The following is a 24,366-nucleotide window of genomic DNA, read 5'->3' as shown; positions in this document are numbered from 1 at the left end:
TGTGTAAACTCTTCTCTATACACAAGATCCCGAGAAAACTGAATGAGGAAGTGGTGGGGGCAAGGGGCCTATATATACATCCCTGGGAGAGCAGTCGGCCAGCATATAAAGTGCCCACGACTGCTGAAAATGGTCCCACGACTGCATAAATGCAGTCGGCCAGCAGATGAATGCCCACGACTGAGAAACTCCAGTCGGCCAGCAGCCCAGTAGCCCACGACTGATAAACATGCAGTCGGCCAGCACTGGAGTGCTCCTGGCATCCTCTGGCAGCCCTCCCACCACTAGGAAAAATGGGAAAAAATAGGGAAAAATACGGGGAGTGTGGAAAAATGATAAAACACCTTATACAGGGCGGGCACACCCACAACAGAGGCCCTGGTGTATGAATATAGACATGAGATGACTTCTAACACCCCCTCTCAGCTCCTGGCTGTGAAACCAACCCAAGGGAGCTGGAGTGCCGCCTGAGCGTAGCGTGAGGTAGAGACTTCGTAAAGAGGTCTGCCGCATTGTCCTCCGTTGAACAATAAAGTAGCAAGATGTCACCAGCCAAGATCTTCTCACGTACAAAGTGATACTGTATCTCTATATGCTTGGTCCGGGCATGGAAACCGGGGTTCCGAGCAATAGCTATACAACTCTGGTTATCGCACTGGATGACTATGGGCTCCCTCTGTGGAAACCCAATCTCGCCTAGCAGCCTCCGCAGCCATACAACCTCACAAGCAGCACCACAAGTAGCCCGATACTCTGCCTCTGTCGAAGAAAGGGCAATAGTTGGCTGCCTCTTGCTGCTCCAAGAAACTGCTCCTGAGCCGAGGGTAAAACTGTATCCTGAAGTAGATCTCCTCGTGTCTGGATCTCCTCCTCAATCTGAGTCACTCCAACCTTGGAGCTTGACTCCATTCCCTCCTGTGTAAAAGAGTCCTAGATCCTTCGTACTCTACAGATACCGCAAGATCCGCAATCCTACGTCCCAATGAGACTTCAATGGCGTCTGCATAAAAGAGCTCAACAGTCCCACGGAGAAGCATAAGTCCAATCTAGTGTTCAGCAACCAGATCAATGAACCAACCAACTTCCGGTACTGCGAGGCATCAACTGGCTCACAAGGATCTGTAACGGTTAACTTTGTGTTCGGGTCCATCGGCGAAGTAATAGGCTTGCAGTTCTCCATCCCAAAGGCCTCAAGCAACTCATGAACATACCGCTACTAAGAGACGGAAAACCCCCTCTGGGTCTGCCAAATCTCCAATCCCAAAAAGAAGTGGAGTAAGCCTAAATCGGTCATCTCAAACTCCTTTGACAAGGCAGCCTTCGTCACTCCAATGTGCTCCACATGACCGCCGGTGAGGATGAGATCATCCACATAAAGGATGATAAGTGTGACCATGCCGCGTTCCCGAAAGAGATACAGGTTCGGATCTGCAACCGATCTCTGAAATCCAGTCCGAATAAAGAAGGAATCAATCTTCTGATTCCAAGCCCTGGGAGCCTGCTTAAGACCATACAAGGCCTTACGTAACCTGTAAACCATCCCTTCCGATCCTGGAACAATAAAGCCTGGAGGCTGCTCAACGTACACCTCCTCCTGCAGGTCCCCTCTGAGAAGAAGCAGATTTTACATCCATTAAGGAACGCAGATTTTACATCCATTTGATACACGGGCCACCTCTGAGAAGAAGCAAGGGCAAAAACGGTCCGAATCGTGGACATCCACGCTGTCGGTGCAAAGGTATCCTCGTAGTCGATGCCTGGCCGCTGAGCATAACCTTTAGCCACAAGCCTGGCTTTGTGTTTGTCCACCGACCCATCAGACGCATATTTGGTCTTAAAGACCCATTTGACACCAATGTGACTGACCGCTTCGACGGCCTCGGTACCAACTCCCAAGTGTTGTTCTTCTCGATGGCATCAAGTTCCACCTGCATGGCTTTCCTCCAAGTATCCTGTGAAAGGGCTTCCTTTACGGAAGTGGGCTCTTTATCCCGCATGATACGAGACATCAAAGCATAGTTCACCTGAAGAAGCTCCGCCGTGTTGCTCTTATCTCGGACTCGATGTGATCTTCGAGGGCCGTCCTCTGTGGTCCACTCGGAGGGTAGCTCCGTGACACCTGACTCCCGAAGGGTGTCTAACAACCACCTAGGTACTCGAACAGATCGTGGAGCCTCCTGTGATCGCGGGGGCTCTACTCCAGCTGTGGGCTCAACCTCCTGTGAAGACTGAGGTGGATCAACTGGAATGATAGACTGGGAATCATCATCAGACTCCTCTGGATCTCCAAGAAGTGGCGGCTCCTCGATAGTGGATGCTGGAACATGCTCGTCAAAGACCACATCCCGGCTGACAACAATCTCATTCCGATTTGGATCATACAACCTGTATCCCTTGGAAAGAGAGTTATACCCCACAAATACCAGCTTGCGGGACTTGGAGTCAAGCTTCCCCCTCTGCTTCTTCGGAATATGTACATACGCATCACTCCCAAAGACACGGAAGTGCGAGACATCGGGTTTCCTGCCAAAATATGCCTCAAATGGAGTCATATGGGGTACAGAAGTCGTCGGAGAGCGGTTGATGGTATGGACAGCCGTTGCCACAGCCTCACCCCAAAGTGGACGAGGAAGATCACGATGCTCCAGCATGGTCCTCGCCATCTCCACCACAGTCCTGTTCTTTCGTTCAACAACTCCATTCTCCGAAGGCGATCCGGTGTTGGCCAATTCCCTTTTGATGCCATGGTCTGCACAAAACCTGAAAAATACAGTCGAGGAGAATTCACCTCCTTTATCAGCCCTGAGAGTCTTAACCTGATATCTAGACTCTTTCTCCACCATCACGTGCCAATCCTTGAACCAAGCAAAAGCCTGGTCCTTCTGGGAAAGAAAGTAGACCCACGTGAATCTGGTACAATCATCAACAAGCAGCATAAAATAGAGAGATCCTCCCAAGGATGGTATCTGCTGAGGTCCACACAAGTCAGTGTGAATCAACTCCAATGGTTTCGAAGCCCGCCTGGAAGCCTGCTTCGGAAAGGATTTCCTGTGCTGCTTACCACGTATGCAAGAGCTGCAACGCCCTTGCCTACTACCAACATCTGGCAAGCCAACCACCATCTGGTCCCGGAAGGCTCGCCTCAAAGCATCCACATTTAAGTAGCCAAAACGAAAGTGCCACAAATCTCCGACCTGAGAACCTGTCAATGAGGAGAGTGCAGAGAGCTTGTAGATGCCATTCTCCACACCGCCTTCCCAAACAACTTTGCCAGTCTCACGGTCCCTTAGAGCAACTGAATGCTCCTCAAATTCCACCCGAAAGCCAGTCTTGCATACCTCATGCACTGACAGAAGATGAAAACCCAGAGCAAGGACATAAAGAACACGGGATGCATGCTTGCTCCCCTTGCCGTCAGGAATAATCTCCATCCGGCCCTCACTATGTATCGGAATAGTGGAGTTATCGCCAATAAAGATACGACCTGACTGCCGTTTCAGATCCAGAAAGAAGTCACGGGATGGAGTCATGTGCCTGGAAGCACCACTGTCGAGAATCCATTCCCGGGTATCCTTTGCGGTGAAGCCAACTGCCTCCTCGCTCGAAGATGATGAAGCATCGGAGTCCACCATCTCTAAGTGCACAAATGCCGGAGTCTTCGTAGCTGAGGCTGAGGAATCAGCACTCTTCCCTGTCCGCTAAGGGCACTTCCTCCAGTAGTGGCCTTTCTCGCCACAATCATTACAAGATCTTTCGGCATTCAGCTTCTCTCGTTCTGGATCAGCCTTCTTCTCAGAAGACTTCTCCGGTGAAGCCTTCCCTTTGCCCTTGTTGGTATTCCGGCCTTTCGACCGTTGGCCAGTTAAGGCCTCCGAACCTCCGCCGTGAGGAGGGTTCGTGAAACATTCCTCCTGGTCCAGCACCATTGGCACAAGCTCCTCCCAAGTAATGGTGCTGAGCCTGCCACTCGTGATCAACGAGGAATAGAAAGCAGAATACTGACCAGGCAAGTGGGAAAGCAAAGTGATGGCCATATCTTCAGATGATATCTCTTTCCCAGCTTGTAGGACTTCCTGTTGAAGGGCCTGCAGCTTGTTAATGTGTTCCCGCATCGTCGAAGACTTTGCAGGGTTCATAACCCGCATCTGCACTTCCAAGGAAATCCGTTTCATGGGTGACACCCTGTTATACAAAGAAGCCAAGTGCTCCCATATGCCTCTCGCCAGCGTCATGTGCTTCACATGATTGATCACTTGTGGTGTGCAATTGAGGAAAATAAACGACCGGACCCTGGCGTTGACACAGTCCCACATGTGTGCCTGTGCCTCACGGTCCTTCCTCGTCGATAATAACTCCCCTTCCTCAGCTTCCGGCCGTGGCACCCTGATGATAATAAAATCAGCAAGGTCATATGACTCCAGAACCGACTCCATCATGACCTTCCAGATGCCGTAATTGGACCCGTCCAACTGACGATCCACTGGGAACGTGGGGAGAGTCGGAATCTTCATGTGCTTCTCAGCCATCTCTAGTAAATCTGCCATCGCGGAGAGTAACCTGAAAGGGTGGGTGGGTGGGGAAAAAAAATCTGAAAACCTGCAAGTGGCTGTCCAGCACCTTTGCCCGCCTTCCTCTTGCACCTTCTCTTCCCGTTCAGCCCAAAACAATACACCAATCAGCAGCCTAACGCTCCCCCTCTTGCTTAGAAAACGCCCAAGATCTGTCTAGAGCCTATGGCTCTGATACCATGTCAGAATATGCAGCGGAAATGATAACCAAACTTGGGTAGACAAGAGCAAGTAGACTGCAGAAAATAAACAGCACAAGAAACACAGAGAGATAGGTGTGTAAACTCTTCTCTATACACAAGATCCCGAGAAAACTGAATGAGGAAGTGGTGGGGGCAAGGGGCCTATATATACATCCCTGGGAGAGCAGTCGGCCAGCATATAAAGTGCCCACGACTGCTGAAAAATGGTCCCAGGACTGCATAAATGCAGTCCGCCAGCAGATGAATGCCCACGACTGAGAAACTCCAGTCGGCCAGCAGCCCAGTAGCCCACGACTGATAAACATGCAGTCGGCCAGCACTGGAGTGCTCCTGGCATCCTCTGGTAGCCCTCCCACCACTAGGAAAAATGGGAAAAAATAGGGAAAAATACGGGGAGTGTGGAAAAATGATAAAACACCTTATACAGGGCGGGCACACCCACAACAGAGGCCCTGGTGTATGAATATAGACAGGAGATGACTTCTAACAGTTGCAACACCCTCGGTCACCAACCAAGGTTGAGCGATCACCAACCGCTCTTGTAGAACACCCTTGGTCACCAACGAGGGTCGAGCGATCACCAACCGCTCCTGTTGCAACACCCTCGGTCACCAACCAAGGTTGAGCAATCACCAACCGCTCCTGTAGAACACCCTCGGTCACCAACTAGGGTTGAGCGATCACCGACCGCTCTTGTAGAACACCCTCGGTCACGCGGTCACCAACCCTCTAACAAAATGTTGTCCCAAACCTGCAAAACAGTAACCAGCCATGGTTTTGGCTCACTGGCCACCCACAGGTTCCACCAGATCACATCCCCAGGCCTGGTACTTGTCTAGGGACATGTTTGCTCAAGTTTCGTCGCGAGAAACCTCCTGCAAACCTGTAAAAACAGCCAATAATGGCCCTTATAACAGTCGGCCAGCTCCTGTAGAGGCTCTGCTCACTCCGTCCAAGCCCTATTCTCAGCAGAGAAGCCCAAAAACAGTCCCAACAGCCATGCACAAGCTCCTGGAGCCAAATCGATCAGCCTGCAGCCCCTATAGATGAAGTTGACCTGCCTTGTAGAGAGAGAAATAGCAGCCAGCCAGCCCTGGAACCCTTGTACTACGCATGTATTCCACCTGTAGCTCATGTATATGAGTAAACTTGCTGTTTTTCTTGTCCACACAGCTCCTAACAAACCCACGATTTCCAGATGAGTGCCCTACAAGTCAAGGCTTGCCCACTTTGGCCCTCCCACACCCAGAATAGCAACTCGTGGAGCTTTTTGGGAGTGCCCGGGTGCCATCTCTCATATTTGGCCTTGGTTCATTAAAAATAGTCCACCCTGATGCGAACTCAATTATAAAATTATAAGTGTGTCCGCCCACACTTTAAGTGAATGTAAACCCTGCACCCAATAAACCTTAGTAACATGAAATAATGAATAAATTGGGTTAAGTGTGCACACTTACCACCTGCAAAACACATAAGGAAACCATACGAGTCCCAAACAGGTGTGCACACGCGTATCCACGGGTTGTCCAGACGTCCCCGGTGCCCGTGGACATTCACAAGCAAAATACCAAGCAATGTCCAGGCATCAAAAATAAGTCATCCATGCATGTGCAACTCAAATACATATGCTGGTGCACAAACATAGTGGATGAAATCTCCCAACTTACATCTTGTACATCCAACTAGCCCGTTCACAGGCACCGTCCACACAGGACCAAAAAGTACTCACGAGGGTAACCACCCTTCCATGAGTCCATAGTCACTCACCAGGGTTACCACCCTTCCATGAGTTCATAAATCATGCCACGAACTCACACCAGGATACCAATCCTTTCATGGAGCCCTTCCACATGTATTCAATCATGACATCATTTCAGAGGTCTGCCTGAGAATTGGTGACATATCATCATCCATTGCATGACTCCATCCATACAGGCACAGTTTGTCTCCTCCCGGAAATGCTCATCAGATGTGGACAGAGATCCAGAGGAGGTATGGGAGAGTTTCGATAGTGAAGATTGCCAAATTGGTGTCAGATCTGGCGAAGCTTACCATTACTGAGCCAGATAACCTGATTGAGAAGATTGGAGAGTTTTCCCATATCAAGCTGCAACTTGAGGAGTACGGGAGCATCAACAATCCCATCCATAAACTTCTTGGTAAGTTGCCTGCTTCCTTTGATTCTTTCAGGGATAATATTTATTTCCGTGATCCTCTCCCCCCTTTTGAGGAAGTCGTGAGTTATCTCCACGACAAGTGCATGGTTCGCGGAAAAGGCAAGTCGGAGTCTGCTTTTGTTGCCTCTGACAAGGGCAAAGGCAAAGGCGGAAAAGGGAACTCCAACAACAGCAGCAACAACAACAAAAACAAAGGCAAAGGCAAGGGTAAACAGGATTCCTTAGGATTCTAAGGAATCCAAGGACAAAAGCAATGAATGTGATTATTGTGGCAGGATAGGTCATACTGGGGCTTGCTGCTTTGCTCGTCGTGATGATTCTCGAGCAACAAAAGCTAAGTATAAAGCCCAGGATGCTTCTAAAGCATTTGACAAGGACAACACCAAAGATAAAGGCAAAGTTTCAGAGGAGGGATCTGCCAAAGTTGCATACATGGCAGTCTCACAGATTCATCCACTTCTTCAAAGGATTCATTCCTCGTGATCACAGATATGACTTCTCCTGAAGAGGTTAGTGTTACACCTGAAGCGGTGGAATGGGTTGGTGATAGTGGTGCTTATGCCCACATGACCAATCAGGTCCATATCTTGAAGGACTACCAGACTAAGGTGTGCTCTTGCCATTCCCTGCCTCAAAGGAATCTTAAGTGAGTAGGCCTGCTCCATCTTACATGCCAAGCATCCCCCACCCAGAGCACCAAGGATCACCACAACGTAGAGACAGATCCACGGGATTCTCCGACAACATGACATGCCCTCACCATAGCCACATTTGCCATTAGGAAGCTTATAGAATCATGTTTCAGTTTTCAGTTTTCAGTTTCATGTTTCTTTTTTGTTTTTCCATGCCATCGTATCCCCATGGTATCATTGTACTAGACGTCTCTCTCTCTCCCCCAGGTTTGAGACTGAGTAGAAGCAGGATCAACAGAAGGGCGAAGACATGACTGTGGCAAGACGAAACACGTTGGAGTGCACAAACATCTGCATGCAAGGACAGTTTTAAATCATCCAAAAGTATTTCACATGCTCCTACCATCGCATGATCCTCAAGAGCATGAGCAACAACACATGCCAGATAGGAAGTTGTCGATTCGCCCTGATTCTGTGCCAATCGCTCCCATTGCTTCTTCAAGTCACATAGGTAGTCCACGGAGCAATTGTTCCAAGACGACCTTGTGGCAATCCTTCCAACACATAATGGTGGTCATCCCACAACAAGAGAGCAGCATCAATCAATTCTCTACGAACAAGATAAAGTTGAAGAACATCAAAACCGTCTGGTACAATGAGTGGTAGTCATCTCACGGGTCCAATTGGTGACAACTTCACCATCCATCTTCACGTTGAACTTGGGAGGCTTCAAGGGCTCCATTGTTACACACAAGGCGAGGAGGAAGAACTCGGAAGTCCGATAGTTCTCATGCACAACGAGCAGGTGAAATAGAACAAAACTATCTAAAAAATCCTATGGAGAGGGACTTCGTGAAGGAGACCATCAACAACGCCTCTTTGAATGGGAACTCCGATGATAACAGTGGCTCTCATGCCAACTTCCACGTTGCTCCAAGTAACGGTTGTCAAACCGAGTGCGATGCTCATCCGGTTGCTCAGTAAGTTGTGGGAGCTAGATGATCCATAATGCTTGGAGGCATCATCCAAGCTGGGACGATTTATAACAGTTTGTTGGGGGCTCATAGTGTTGAAAGTTCAAGTCCATCCATTACACCACTTCTTCTTGAGCAATTACAGAAGCGGGGTCTACAGGAGCCTCAGACTCGCACTCCTGCCGAAGGGCTCTCACCTTTCTATGCTATAGTCATCCCCCTAGACACAAGCTACTCTCGTAGGCAAGCCAATGCAGCCATCACCATCTTTTCTTCTTCTTTTTTCCGGGGGAAAAGATCCTTCTATTCGTTATGAAAAAACCACGAAGGGCTAGATACAAACTTGCCACATGGGATCAAATAATCAAAAGGAGAAAGATGCACTTCCCCTCCGGCTGGCCGCTCTATGAGGGGAAGGCTATCTCATACAAGGGGAGGGGAGGGGAGGGGGGGAATAACCACACTGGTGGTTTGTAGTGCCAAGTGGGATCGCCACCTCTGTCGGTGAGAAAGGACCAGGTTGCTAGAGCCTCAAGAAAGCTTCCCTCCACTTTCACATGCGGTCAGAGCCTCCCTGCAACTTCCCCCACTGACCGCGAAGGGTATGAATGATGTCGAGCCAAATGCTCCCAATGGACTCCGCCGCAGGTGGAGTGTGGGTACCCTCGATGGCTTCACTGCATCTAGCTTGCCATATGTGCCAGGCTGCGATGCTACTACGAATCTCCCATCTCTAACATGAGCCCAGACGCCAGTGTTCTATAGATGGGGCAGTGACTAGTACTGCCGAAATGCCGAGGTGAGAGACCTGAAGGGCTAGCCCCCCACCATCCTCCTCATAAGCCCTGACCACCTCAGCCTCTGTGGCCCAAGCAACAGTGCCCCAAACAATGATCCGGGTCGAGGCCCTGTCCATCATGAAGATGCGAAGAATCCGCGGCCAAACCTGTTGAGCCTTCGAGCAATCCCAAAGACAATGTTGCTGAGACTCCTGAGGGTGGCCGCACCTAGGGCAGGCTGTTGGCCAACCTCCAACTACCAACCATGTGCCAACTGCCAAAATCTTGTGTGCATCAGCCAAAGAAAGAGGGTGATCTTTCAAGGCCAAAAATTGTCCCAGAGCCTCTTCCAAAAATCTGAGAGGAAACGCTTGGAAAGGCCCTGTGACTGCCAATGTGCTACTGTTGCCGGAGTGCCGTCAATCTCTGACCTCTAAATCCTGCAACTAAGCCGCGCTGTATATGCAAAAAAGGGGGGTCCAGAGTCTCCTCCCAATTGGCGGGGTCATGCCAAGGGCGCATGAGAGGTCGGCTCTCCCATATCCATAGCCACCAGAGTCTCTTCCTGGCCACCTTGGCCGGCGAGGGGTCTATGTGCTATTCACGTGCCTGAAATCCATCACCATCACCCTCTGTAAGGTGCATCCACTGAAATCCTCCAAGAGGGGTTCGGATCTCTCTAATCTGCCATGGGGACCAATAGAAAAAGTGAGTAGACCACTCGTCTCATCCGCCCCGTGGACTGCCAGGCAGAATATCATGCCGAGTAAACACTCCTAGCCATAGTGGGGGAGACGAGTCTGGGATAGGTGCCAGCCACTCCTAAGGAATAGCAGAGTCGATGTCGATGCTGAGCCTGTCTCTACCCCAGATCCCTGCCAAACCTCACCTGAACCTCCGGGGGTAACTGCCTGTGTGCAAGCCAATCTCCAAGGGACCTAGCAGGCCCTAAGCTCAATGCACCCCATGATACATGTGTTGGGTTTTATGCTGTGTATGCATCCAGGGGAGTGCTAGTGATCATTAGTAGGTTACTGGGGCACTTTTTACTTTAGTTAGTGGAGGTTTTTTCCCCCAGATTAGCTTAGTTTCATTTATAAGTGGTTTGGTCCACCTGGCACAGTTTATGGCCGGACCATGTGAACACACTTTAAGTCACATCTTTTATATGTGGCTATTGTACTCCTTTTTATCATTTATCATGAGCAAACGTGTTCCCTCTCTCTCACACCCAAAACCCTAACCCTAACAACCATTTCCCACATGTTGGTATCAGAGCAGCTTCGCCTGCCCTGTCCGTACAGTCCCTCGCCATCAGCTGCCCTCGCCATCAACTGCCCGTACAGTCCTGCACAGACAGCCGTACAGTCCGTACAGGCCTGCTGTCTCTTCATACAGGCACCGACTGTTTTCGTACAGCTATTCCGTACAGCAGACAGCAGTCGACCAGCACCTGCTGCGTATACCTGCACAGCAGCAGACCAGCACCTGTCTGTCCATACAGGCGACAGCTGTTCTGTACAGCTATTCCGTACAGCAGACAGCAGTCGACCAGCACCTGCTTCTCCTCCGTACACTGTTCCGTACACTTGTTCTGTACAGCCTACAGCCGACAAGTACCTGCAAAATCACATGGGTAAAAATTTATAGCTTTACATGTTTTGAAATTTGGGCATTTTCTCTGTGAAAGTTTTTCTGGCAGATACAGGGAGGTTTTCTTGCAAAGAAACCTCTACATGCTTTTGCAAGGCTTTGGGTGCAGAAATTTTGGGCATTTTTTGGGCATTTTGGCACTGTGTGAGCCACTTTTGTTGCTCTACTCAGTCAGTGGTGCATTGTTTTGCACATTCAGAGGATTGAGAGTGCAAACATATTTGGGTCAGTTGTATTCAGTGGAGTACAGTTGCTTTCAGGGTTGTTGTTTTTGGGTTTTTTGATACACAGGTACAACATTGTGCACTGGCATAATGGCAAATCAACAGCAGAGTGATGTGTTCACGTACTTGTCTAAGGAAGACAAGCTGGATGGTATGAATTACTCCTTGTGGAGTTTCATGCTGAGAAATGTGCTCGTGGCAAAAGGTCTTTGGGATTTCGTTAGTGGTGATGAACCACGTCCAGGGCCATTGGCTCCAAAGACTCCTCCTCAAGGGGGTGTTCGCGGAAGAGGACAACAGGCACAGGCACCGGTTCAGCCACAGCCTGTTCAAAGAACAAATGCCCAAAAGACATGGGATGCCAAAGATGCACAAGCCTTATCACTTATTGCATTGTCAGTATAGAGGTCTATTATACCTCATATTCGTTCAGCTGGCTCTTCACGGAATGCATGGGTGACTTTGGAGCAGATGTATGCTGCTCGTAATGAGTCACGGATCTCATTTTTGAAAAGAGAGCTGGAAAACCAGAAGATGCATGAAGGAGATGATATGTCTAGCCACTTGAACAAGCTGCAGGATTTGAGAGAGCAACTCATTTATTTGGATGAGATTATTCCTGAGACACAGCTTGTATCCACCATCTTAAACTCTTTGCCAAGATCCTACTTGGCTTTTCATACCTCTTTGAACCTTAGCATGAGGAATGCTATTGAGCCCCTAAAGTATCAGGAAGTTGTTGCTCTCTTGTTACAGGAAGAGCAAATCAGGAAGAACATGAACATGAACACAAGTGCTGAACAAGCATTTGTGACAGGTCAAAAAGGGAAAGGCAAGTTTCAGCCAAAGAGTTCAAATCAGAATTCAGGTGATGGTGGCTCATCTCAGGATACCAAGAAAGGTGATGGACAGCCCAAGAAGAAAGGCAAATGCCATTACTGTAAGAAGCCAGGTCACTACATCACAGAGTGTAGGAAGAGGATTGCCAAAGAGAAGGAGAAGGAGGAGTCTGGGTTGTCTATAAAAGATACCTCTAAAGCTCCTCCGGAGACTGCTTCCTTTGTTGAAGACAGGAATTATTGTTTCTACACATGCAGTTATGATGCCTCTTGGTCTTCACAAGCACTCAGTGTGACTGAGCATGCATGTACTTGGTATTTTGATAGTGGTGCTTCAAAGCATATTACATCTCGCAGGGATTTGTTTTGTAATGTATGCCCTGCCCCTGTTGGCAAGACCGTTCAGTGTGCCAATAATGCTTCATATCCAGTTCGTGGCATTGGGGAGATTCAGCTCACAGCCATTGATGGCTCTATTCTTCGCCTTACAGATGCCTTATATGTACCAGGGATAAAGAAGAATCTATTGTCCATTTCTTCTTTAGCACAGTGTGGTATGCAAGTCAACTTTGATGATGACAAATGCATGGTCAGAGACAAAGCTAATGCTTTGACCTTGATGCTTACTGGTACATTATGTCATGGACTCTATCAGTTGGATGCATTTCAGCCAGTGGATCAGTCTGCTTATCATGCATTCACTCTTACTCCAGCTATGGTTGATGCGGAGTTATGGCATGCTCGCATGGGGCATGTAAATTTTGGTAGTCTTATGCTTATGCAGCGACATAACATGTTGACAGACCTACCTCTTATGGAGAAGCCTCCAGATCACATATGTGAAGGATGTATTTTGGAAAAAATGCATCGATTTTTCTTTCCACGTGATCAGGCTCTACGAGCAACTACAAAGTTGCAGCTTATACACAGTGATCTTTGTGGTCCCATGCAGACGAAGTCATTAGGAGGTTGCTTCTATTTTGCTACATTTATTGATGACTTCTCTCGTATATGCTGGGTCTATCCGTTGAAACGGAAATCACAGGTATATGATGCATTTTTGGCCTTTGTAGCACTTGTTGAAACAGAGTCAGGATGCAAGGTTAAGACCCTCCGTTCTGACCGAGGGGGGGAATATGTGTCACACATGTTGAATTCCTTTCTTGAGAGTAGAGGTATCAAGCATCAGTATACTACTCCTTATACTCTACAGCCAAATGGGGTTGCAGAAAGGAAGAATCGGTCACTCGTGGAGATGGTAAAGGCAAAGAAGCTACCACATGTCTTTTGGGTGGAAGCTGTTATGTGTGCTTGTCATATTTTGAATCGATGTCCCACAAAGGCATTGGTTTCCATTACTCCTTTTGACGCTCGGCATGGCCGCAAGCCTTCGGTATCACACTTTCGTACTTTTGGGTGTCTTGCATATGCACACATACCCAAAGAGTTGAGGAGGAAGTTGGATGATAAAGCCACAAAATGTATTTTTGTTGGGTACAGCCGTGAGAGCAAGGGCTACCGGTTATATGACCCACTGTCCAAGAAGATATTCACTAGTCGGGATGTGATTTTTGATGAAAAGTCAGAATTATCCATGGCTAGTTATGATGCAAATCAGGCTGAAAATGATGTGTTTGAAGGCCTACTACCTATGGAGTTTCATTCCACAGTTGGTGATCCAACCCATGAGGGTGCAGGGCAGCCAGCTAATCATGAAGGTGGTGCAGAAATTCAGCAGGAGATTGAGCCAGAAGTTGAGCCAAATATGGGGCAACAGGCTCCACAGGTTAGACATATACCTAGATGGTATTTGAGGACATTACAGGACAGCCATCTAGATGCTCCTCTTGCTGGCGGTACTCGTAGGGAGACACGGACCAATGAGCATGCACACATCATGGATTTAAATATGGTTATGGCAGCTAGTTTACAGGATGATGATGAGCCTGATTCATTTGTGGATGCACGAGACAATGTGCATTGGAACAAAGCCATGCAGGATGAACTTGATTCTATTAAAAAGAATCAAACATGGGATTTGGTTGATTTGCCCAAAGGCAAGAAAGCCATTGGTACTAAGTGGGTCTATAAGTTGAAAAGACATGCAGATGGATCCATTGACAGGTACAAAGCCCGTCTAGTTGCAAAGGGCTATGCACAGAAGAAGGGCATTGATTATGAGGAGACATTTGCTCCTACATCCCGTATGTCGACACTTAGGAGCAAGCTTAGTTCTGTACGTCGTACGGATCAGACCGTACGTACGATTCGTACCGTACGTATCCGTACGATCAGGTATGATTTTTCCTAGTTTCTGCCCGTTGGAAGTAGCCGTTTTTCTGCCCGTTTTTTGCCTGTTTTTTCTGCCCGTTTTTTTGGCTGTTTTCCTTACATCTCTCCTGAGTCCTTCTATGAAAGATTCAAGGACCAAGCCTCTCCTCCATCTACTCCAAGCCTCTCCTCCACCACCCTCCATCTACTCCAAGCCTCTACTCCAAGCGGCAAGCCTCTCCTCCACCCTCCTCCAAGCTCCTTCCATCCCACTTGAGCCTCTACTCCAAGTTCTCTTCCTCCAAGCTCTTCCCATAGTTCATCTTCTCTACGCTTTCTCCTCTACTCCAGCTTTAGCCCTTCTCTTATCCATCATGCCTCGGGAGAAGCATGAGGCTTTTGATTTGCATTGCCTCAATGTGGAGAAGGACACCAAGAAGTCCAACTCCCATCATTGGACATGCCAATATTGCGGCAAGTCATACACCAGTGGTGCAACAAGGCTTCTCCAGCACCTTTCAAAGATTGGGGGACAAGCTGCCCCGTGCAAGGACATATGTGAGGCGGGGATCCTCGAGCTCCAATCCCCGCCTTCATGATGATATTCCATTGCCCCCTCATGATGATACCCCACTGCCTAGAGAGCCCTTGTTTGATGATGACGGCAACCTACTTAGCGAGAATGATCCCCAGAGTGTCTCATCCACCTTCGAAGAGTCCTCTTCAGAGAACTCTCTTGATGGACACTCTAGTAGTGATCATGTTGATGATCATGCAGATGTTGGTGATGATGTAGACTTTTGATATGTTATAGCTCTCTAGGCATTGGGCATCTATCTCCTTCTAGCCCATTGATGATGTATTGTAGTATGTAGTATCATGTATGTACGCATGTTGGCGGTCGCCCATGCCATGAGTTTTCGGCCTATCCTTTTGTAGCAATTTTGTACTCTAATGGCATGATGACATTATATTCATGGTTCTACTATTTTGTAACTTCTTGTCTACAATTTTTAAGTTTAGGAAGTATTTTTAAAAAAAAAAACGTACTAATATCATACCATACCTCAAAAAATTTTAAGGTACCAATTAGTACCGTATTTTATCGTACCGTACCGTATCGTACCTTTCGTACTAACTAAGCCTGCTTAGGAGTGTCATTGCATTGGCTGCACATCGTGGTTGGGTTGTTCATCAGTTGGACATCAAGACTGCTTTCCTACATGGGGACCTCGAGGAGGAAGTTTATGTACGTCAGCCCATAGGTTTTGCAGAACATGGTCATGAAGGGAAAGTATGCAGGCTGAAAAAGGCCTTGTATGGTTTGAAACAAGCTCCACGAGCTTGGTATGCAAAGATAGATGCTTTCTTGCTCACTAAAGGCTTTGTGAACAGTCCATCAGAAGCCACTTTGTATGTAAAGAAAGAAGAGAAAGATCTGCTGGTCATCAGTCTTTATGTAGATGATCTTTTGCTCATGGGATCAAATGATGACAAAATTGCAGCTTTTAAAGAGATACTGCAACAGACATTTGCCATGTCTGATTTGGGGCTCGTACACTACTATTTGGGCATACAGTTTGTGCAGGATAACAGAGGCATTGGGTTGTTGCAATCTCGGTATGTTGCTAAACTTCTGGAGAAGTTCAAATTTCAGGATTGCAAGCCTATCAGCACTCCTATGGAGCCTGGGATGAAACTGTCACTACAAGATGACAGTATTTTATTTGATGCCACTATATATGCTCAGGCTGTTGGGTGCCTTATTTACTTGTGTACTACACGGCCAGATATTTAGTATGTCGTATCTCAGTTGAGCAGATTCATGCACAACCCGCGATTGTCACATTGGCAAGCTGTGAAGCGTGTATTTCGGTATTTGCAGGGTACCTTGTCTCTTGGATTGCTTTATCCTGAGGGGGTTGATGTGTAGCTATATGCTTACAGCAAACGTGTTCCTCTCTCTCTCACACGCTTCCTGTTGGTGTGCCTTCCAAAACCCTAACCCTAACAACCATTTCCCACAACATGAGGTCGGGCCCCCAGCATATAGCCACCGGGTAAACGGATCAAGGGGTTCCAAATCAATGGTTGTCGAGGACGCTCCTCTGAAGCAACCAAAACTAGCCATCTAAGGGCCGGCCTGAGGTTGCAGCCATCACCATCTCTGCAGCCATGATGAAGAACTACAAGCCACTGATCTTTTCCAAGGCAACACTTTTTTTGGCAGCAATTACCTCTTACACATAGGGGTCGACATGCATAGACTTCAATTCTTTGACATATTGATGGAGGCATTGCCAAAAACCTGACCTTGTGCACTCCTGATTCTAAAAACGCTATCCATAATGTGCAATAAATACACTTGATGCAAAAAAAGAAAATTTTGCAGGCTTCCTAGGCTTTGATAACAATTGTGAATTACTTGTGCTTTTGTGCAAGAGTTATCAGAGAAGAAAGAGACAACGGAAACACAAACGCAGGCCCACAAAAAAACCAACACTGTTGTTTGATGCGAGTGCTCAACCAAACGGTGTCCACACATCACTTCCAACTTCTCACGATCAGCCTTGTGCTGTGCACTTTGTGACAGATATGTTACTGGAAATGTGTATTAGGCATTAGTATTAGTTTGGTGACGTTTCCCCTAGCAATAAGTGTCACTTATAGACTATGGTTTAAGTTTATATCATGACTGTTGGATTAGCTGCCATGTGTCATCGCGAGATTTAATCTTGGGCTAGTTAGGATAAGCCCTAACTTTTGATGTAACATTTTGTTTTTTAGGGTTTCTACCCTATTAGCACATCTCCTAGAACCCTAAATCAGCCCGTACATCAGCCGAACCTGTTTGACTTGTACCTGGTGCCCGACTTGCACCTACTGTGTGGCCTACTTTTAAAGTCTGTTGAATTGGGGTTTTAGTCCTAAAAACACAGTTTGGGTTAGGATTAATCTACTACTATTCGCACCAAAAACAGCTCTCATCCTCTACTCTGTGGAGTTTCGTTCGTGGCCGAGATTCTATCATGTTTCCATTGGTGGACGAGTTCCAACTCCTGCTCATGTGACCAACCATACTTCTGCATCAACTATTTGCAATTTGGGAAAAGCATCATAATATTTCCAGCCCTGTTCCTTTGCTTTTGTACATCTACTTGCAGATATTCAGTTACATAGTGTGGTGTATACTCTCTATGAGAGTGTTTGTTTGGCAGTGTCTTGAGACACTTGCAGTCAGTGTTTGTGTTGGTATCTTGGATATCATGGCAGCATCATGGAAGCAAGAGATGCAACAGAAAGTTTGGGTTCTCTGTCCCTCACACAAGTCGGATGGAGCCAACTACTCCTTGTTAAGTTTCATGCTTTGCAACATTTTGGTGGCCAAAGGCCTCTGAGACATGATGCAAGGCCTATACAGCCAGCTACTCCTCACAAAGGTGTAGCTACTGTAGCACCTATTGTGCTTCAGCCTACCCCAGAGCAAAGGTGGTGGGATACTAGCAATGCTCAAGCGATGTCTATGATTGCCTTGTCCATCAAGTGGAAAATTATACTGCATATCAGGTCTTGTGGGACATCAAGGAAGGAATGCTTGGGAGACACTGCCAAGATATCAAGGAATGAAGCCAGAGTTATGTATTTGGAGAGACAACTAGATATTCTATCCATGGAAGTAGGTAATCACATGACAGATCATTTGACAAAAGATCAAGGATTTCAGGGAGCAACTGCTCAGTTGAGGTCATGGAGGATAGATAGTTGGTGTCTACCACTCTGAACTCCTTGGCACCCTCCTATCTGAATTTTGCGACCTCTCAATTTCTCTTTGAGAGGAGGTGCAGCTCTTATCACCTTTGATGAGTTGGTGGGACTCTTGCTTCAGGAGGAGCAAACAAGGATAAATTGGTTGGCCACATGTGGTGGTTCAAAACAGGTGTTTGTGGCTAAAGACAAGCAAAGTCAGATATTCAGCCTCCACTTCTAGTGGCAAAAAGCCCACTAAGGCTGATGCTAAGGAGAAGGGTGATGCTTCCAAGGCACCCAAGAAGCAGCGCAAATGCCATCATTTCCATAAACCAAGTGACTACATTAATGAATGCAGGAAAGGGCTTGCAAATGAGAAAAAGACTCCAAGTACCGTGGTGCTATATGCCTTTGAAGCCAAGCCACAACAGCATGCCAATCTTGTCATGATGAAGGATACGCACGATAGGAAATTCTTGATTATAGAAATTGGATGACTCTCCCAGTGTCGTTTCTGCTTCCAGCCAGAACATATCTCTTAGTGCTTCTACACGACACTTAATTTGGTACATTGACAGTGATGCCACCAGGTACATAATATCTAGGAGAGATGTATTCACTTACTTTGAACCTATTGCGGGTGGTCGAAGTGTGTCATGTGCAGATCATTCTTCTTACCAAGCAAGGGCATAAGCTCTATGCCCTTGATTTTGCCTAATGGTAAGGAAAGTTACATGAAAGAAGTGCTTTATATTCCAGGCATCAAGAAGAACTTAATTTATGTGCCTACAATGGCAAAGCAGGGTTTGGTGGTTGAATTCCAAGATGAGAAACGCTTGGTCAAAGATCCTGCTGATGCATATCAAATTGTATCAACTGGAACATAATGGCTTAGATATGTTGAACACATACGAGGAGTAGTCTACTTATGCATGTGCTGCAACTATGAACACTACAACGCGCACTTGGCTGAATTGTAGCATGCTAGGTTTGGGCATGTAAACTTTGGCAGTTTATTGCTTTGCAAAAGCATAATATGATTCAAAGAATGCCTCCCTTGGAAGCACCAGTTGGTCATATATGTAAGGGTTGCATATTGGGCAAACTACATAGGAACCATTCCCGAGAGATGGTTTAGTTAGGGCTGTCCAAAAATTACAGCTCATACATAGTGATGTTTGTGGTCGCATGCAAACTCCATCTTGGGGGGTTGCCTCACATTTATTGATGACCACTCCAAGTTCACTTGGATTTACCCTATGAAGGAAAAATATGAGGTATTTATGCAATGGTTGAGAATGAAACACGGTGCAATGTCAAGATACTCCACACAGACAAGGGGTAAATACATGTCCAATGCTTTCAAAGATTTCTTGCAAAGTAAGGAGATTAAGCATCATTTTACAGTGCCATACACACCTCAACAAACTCTATGATAATTGGTGCAATGGAAAGCTTGAACTGCAGGTTAGAACAACATAGTACACACAATACACTGAGAGAGGTTGGCAGTGGGAGAGACTCTCACGTAAGGAGGTGAGTGGGAATGATCTTGAGCAAAAGTAAAATTGTTGGCACACAGGAGGAATAGGGCTAGGGTTAGGATAGCAATGGGAGCTCATACACACACAAGGAGCAAGTCAACTAGCAAGAGAGTGGGAGAAGTACTTGCATGTATATTGATAATGAGTGAAATGAAGTACAAGTAGAACTTATAATGAAAGCCCTAGTTTAAGTGTCCTTTCACACTAGGTGTCCAGGTGGAAAAACCCATTGGGATAAAAGTGCCTATGGAGTTATCTCATGTTCACATGTGACACTACATATCTGCATGCCTTCAAATCCCCCCTTAGTGAAATATGTCAACCTGTACAAGGTGGCAAATCACTCTCTGTAGGAGAGTAAGCCTAAAGCTTTGCGGAAAGCTTCAAACTTCTCTCTAGGCAATGCCTTCATAAATAGATCTGTAGCATTGTCTTGTGTAGAGCAATAGGTTAATGTAATCTCCTTTGCATATAGCTTCTCTCCGACATAGTGATAGTGAATCTCCATGTGCTTAGTGTGAGCATAGAAAATTGGATTCCGTGCCACAGCCATAGCACTCTTAACTGTCAATGAGAATGGTGGTGGGTGTCTGTTGACACTCACGGAGATTTGCAAGTAACCTCCTTAGCCATACACAATCTATTGTAGTTGTGAAAGCTACCCTGTACTCAGCTTCACAAGTAGAGTGGCAATAGTGGGTTGCTTTTTGCTCAACCAAGATATGCATGACTATCCAAGAAAGAAACAATTCCCATTGGTGGGCTGTCTGTATCATAGTCACCTGCCCAATCTGAATCACTATAAGCATATAACTGCAAGCTGCCCGCCCACGATAAAACAAATCAAGATCCTGGGTGCCTTGAAGATAGCGGAATGTCCTCTTCACTGCTTGCCAATGCTTGGCACGGGGACTGTGCATGTACTTGTTGGCTTGGGAAACACCAAACTTTATGTCGTGCCTTGTGTTGCACAAATATATAAGACAGCCAACTACTTGACTGGACATGCTCATGTCATATGGCTCTCCTGCATCATGCATGCTCATCTTAAGCCCTGGTTCAAGTGTAGAGATGGGCTTACAATCCTGGAATCCAAACTTATGTAGGAGCTTTTGTATGTACATGGAGTGAAGCAGAACAATGCCTTCATCCATTTGCACAAACTTGATGCCCAAATAATAGTGCAATAGACCCAAGTTTGACATCTCAAATGATGCCCGTGATTCAGCTTTGAAAGCTGAAATTGCATCCTCATCATTCCCACTCAGCAACATGTCATCCACATAAAGAATGAGCACAAGTAAAATCCTATGATGCTCTTTTCAATAGAGGTCTTGAGTGTAAGAATGTATTTTCTCATACCAAGCTCTGAGAGCTTGTTTGAGACCATAAAGTGCTTTCCTAAGGTTTTACACTGGAGCCTTGTAGCCAAGCATCACAAAACCAATGGACTAACTCACATAAACGTCTTCATGTAAGTCCCCATTGAGAAAAGCTATCTTGATGTCCAACTGATGCACTTTCCATCCATGATGGGTAGCCACTATGACAACACATCTAATAGTGGACAGCCTGGAAGTCGGTGCAAATTTCTCATCATAATCTATGCCTTTCTGTTGGGCATAGCCTTTGGCAACTAGTCTTGCTCAATGGTACCATCAGACTTTCTCTTGACCTTGTACACCCACTTTGTACCAATTGGCTTCTTGCCTAGTGGCAAGTCCACAAGATCCCATGTGCAATTTCGTTGGATTGAATCAATCTCTTGCTGCATGGCTTCTTGCCAGTGTTCATCTTCCTTGGCTTCCTCAAATGAGGCTGGCTCATGTGTGTCACGTAGACTACTCATGCAAGCCACATTTGCATTTTCTCTTGCATTTCTAGAATTAGCCTATGTCCTGCTATGCAAAGAAGTGAAGAGCTTGCCCTCTTGTAAGGTACGGACCACCATGCATCTGGTCATCTCCATCAATGACCTGTTTTTGCTCTCTGCCACACCATTTTGTTGTGCTGTGTATGGCATAGTACACTAATGCTTTATGCCCTTTTTTGCCAAATACACCTTAAATGCATTTGACATATCTTCCCCCCCTCGATCTGAGCAGGGGGGTTTGCACTTTGCAATGAAAGAAAGTGAAGCAAGTATAAAACACAGATGTAGGCTCAAGTACAAGACCTATTAATGCTGGAAACTGATGTTTATTGCTGAAATCTGAGCACGAGGGAAGCCCATAGGTGCTGTACAATGATGAGAAGCAGTAGTAGCTGCTAATGACCTCAACTGGATGCTGAAAAATGAGATGAATTTTCAACATTGTCCAAGTGAGAGAGAGAGAACTGTCCTTGAGCTCGTGACTATGGTGGTTTGTTGCCGCTGAATGTGGGTGACGTTGTTGTTGTCGTGTTGTTGTTTGATGGTCGTGATGTAAACGGTGCTTCGTTGCTGTTGTTGACCTCCATGGCAATGGCCTTCTGCTTTGTGTAGAGTCAAGCTTCCAGGGGAGCTTGAGGCCTCTTGTGGGGAAGATGATGATGTGTATTCTCGTCAGGCGGTAATACAACTGGCATATGAAGGATCTTCAATATAATAATAAGGGGGGGCCGTCCTCGTGGAGTCCGGGCTCCAAAGGCCCCCATTCCTAAGAGTTTCCAGCATAAGGTTGCATTGCATTCCCACAGAGGGAAAGGGAGCCAGCCCTTATATACTCCCTCAGGATCGGCCAGCTGTAGTAGGCCGACAGCATGGCAGTAGCATAAAATGCTACATAAAATGCCTATAAATATCAAAAAATGGTAGAAAAAATGCTGAATAATCTCTGCTAAAATATGCCAATAAAAAAATTGGTGATCTTGTAGAGACCCCCATCATGGACTCCATTGGCAACAACCGAGAGAGTCTTCCTGTCGATTACTTCGATGACCACATCATCAAAGTACACACCAAGTCCCCTCTGAGAAGCTTTGTATACTGAAAACAGATTTTTGGAAATTCGTGGTACATGCAGAACATCATGTAAGGTGGCAGAGGAACCCAAAGAAACATTACCAACACCGGTGACAGGAAGCGAAGAGTTGTCGCCGATACGAGCTGAAGAAGAGGCCCCCCCCCCCCCCCCCCCCCCCCCCCCACCGCGCGGCCCCCCAAAAAAAAAAAACGAAAACAAAAAACACCAAACAAAAAAGGAAGAAGAAAAACTAATTAACCATCGGGTTCAAAATTGTACAACGCACATAGTAGATGAGTGGTGTATCTTAACACAAGCAAAGTTTCAAGAGCATCTATTCAAGTACAATAAACAATTAAGTGAACTGCATTTGTCTGTAGTGTATGATATAGGGATTTATAATTATTTTTTTCACAAATCAATAACAATGCACAAATATTTTGCAGTGCACAAAGCTCTTATCAGCTAAAGGATGAAGACTTTCCTCCCCTTCCTTTTTGTAATCAACGGGAGGCACCTAACACATTCTCAGCTCAGAAGAGTACATCAACAACTAAAGCGTCTTACCACGAAGCCTGTCTTGTAGGCCACTCATCATAAGTTGGCTAAGATATCTTAGAATTGAATTTAGATTTGGTGTTAATCCACTTCATGTACTGTACGTGAGACTAAACATGCCCTCTGCTCTGACATAATGTCTTGGTAACAGTCCCATGATTGTACAGTATTTTCTCTAATAAGTCATGCAATCATCTAATGTTTGTTTGGTTCAGGTTTTCCCAGATATTTATATGCCACAATTTTTGTTAAATGCTCTGAACTAGGGCTTCCAGAGATTCAAAGCTTGCTAAGTGATTAATATAGGGCTTGTATGAGGTTCTTACTTTAACCAACTCACCTCTACTATTTGAACATGCGAATATTTCATATGCTTCACTAGAAAACAATGCATCATTAATGCTCACAACTCAATCATGCAGGCTTCTATCAAGGTTCTCCTCTCTGAATTGCTAATTTTTCATTCTTTCAAGCTGGTTGTTTGGCACATGGACAAGGAAGCATAATGGATATGATATGATAAATTTGTTTGAGCCCATGGTATATTCATGCAAGAATGTAACTAACCTTAGGATGAAATTGGGCAGATGGTACACCTCATCCACTCGCCTAGATTCCCTATTTATGTGTCTGTGTGTATAGGAATCCCGTGAATACATGCCATGTAACAGTGAAAGTGCAGGTGCTACTACTGACTTGATCTTTTTGAGAAGTAGGTGTGTGAGTCAATGTACTGTGCTTAGAGTTGGCATAGCCTGCCCCAAAAACACAGATGCACTTATGGAACAACTTCAGGATTACCATAGCCGAAACACACTTTGTTTTTGTGTTCTTTCACTTTTCTTCTGTCCTCAACCTTGAGAAACCCTTAATAGAGGTCCAATTTACTGATGGAGATTTTCTAATAACAAACTTTCTCTTTATAATACTGTATTAAAGCTCTTATACTCTATATACAAGTCCAAGGTTTGAACATGGAGCGCTGCTTATTGCAGTATAGATCCCTGTGCTATCTTGTTAATACTATTTATTCTTTCCCTGGAAACCTTTTTTAATAAAGATGAATGTGTAGTGTACAGGGAAACCAACTCAAAAATTGCTTAACGTCAAATACATTAAAATCCAAATGCCCAAGGTGTGGACAATGAATTTTTCAAGTGTCCTACAAGAATCAAACTCTATGGAGCTTTTTTTTTGCAATCAACTAGGAAGATGAATGGAGATCAAAGGTCAGATTGGATTCTCAAAAGAA

General features: G+C 46.1%; 1 protein-coding gene across 1 annotated transcript in view; it reads left to right on the top strand.

Annotated features, from left to right (window-relative positions):
* LOC147635354 (uncharacterized) overlaps positions 1-23,313 on the top strand; it is a 61,245-nt gene extending 37,932 nt beyond the window's left edge. Inside the window, exon 10 of the mRNA XM_086802598.1 lies at positions 23,003-23,313. Coding sequence (XP_086658724.1) covers positions 23,003-23,156 — 154 coding nt within the window. The 3' untranslated portion in view covers positions 23,157-23,313. The remainder of the gene's footprint in view (positions 1-23,002) is intronic.
* The last annotated feature ends 1,053 nt before the right edge of the window (positions 23,314-24,366 follow it).

Source organism: Cibotium barometz, chromosome 9 (genome assembly GCF_041138505.1).
Source record: "Cibotium barometz isolate CiBa-2024 chromosome 9, ASM4113850v1, whole genome shotgun sequence".
Taxonomy (NCBI): domain Eukaryota; kingdom Viridiplantae; phylum Streptophyta; class Polypodiopsida; order Cyatheales; family Cibotiaceae; genus Cibotium; species Cibotium barometz.
The sequence above is the reverse complement of the archived record's forward strand: the minus strand, read 5'-3'. Positions and strand labels throughout refer to the sequence as shown.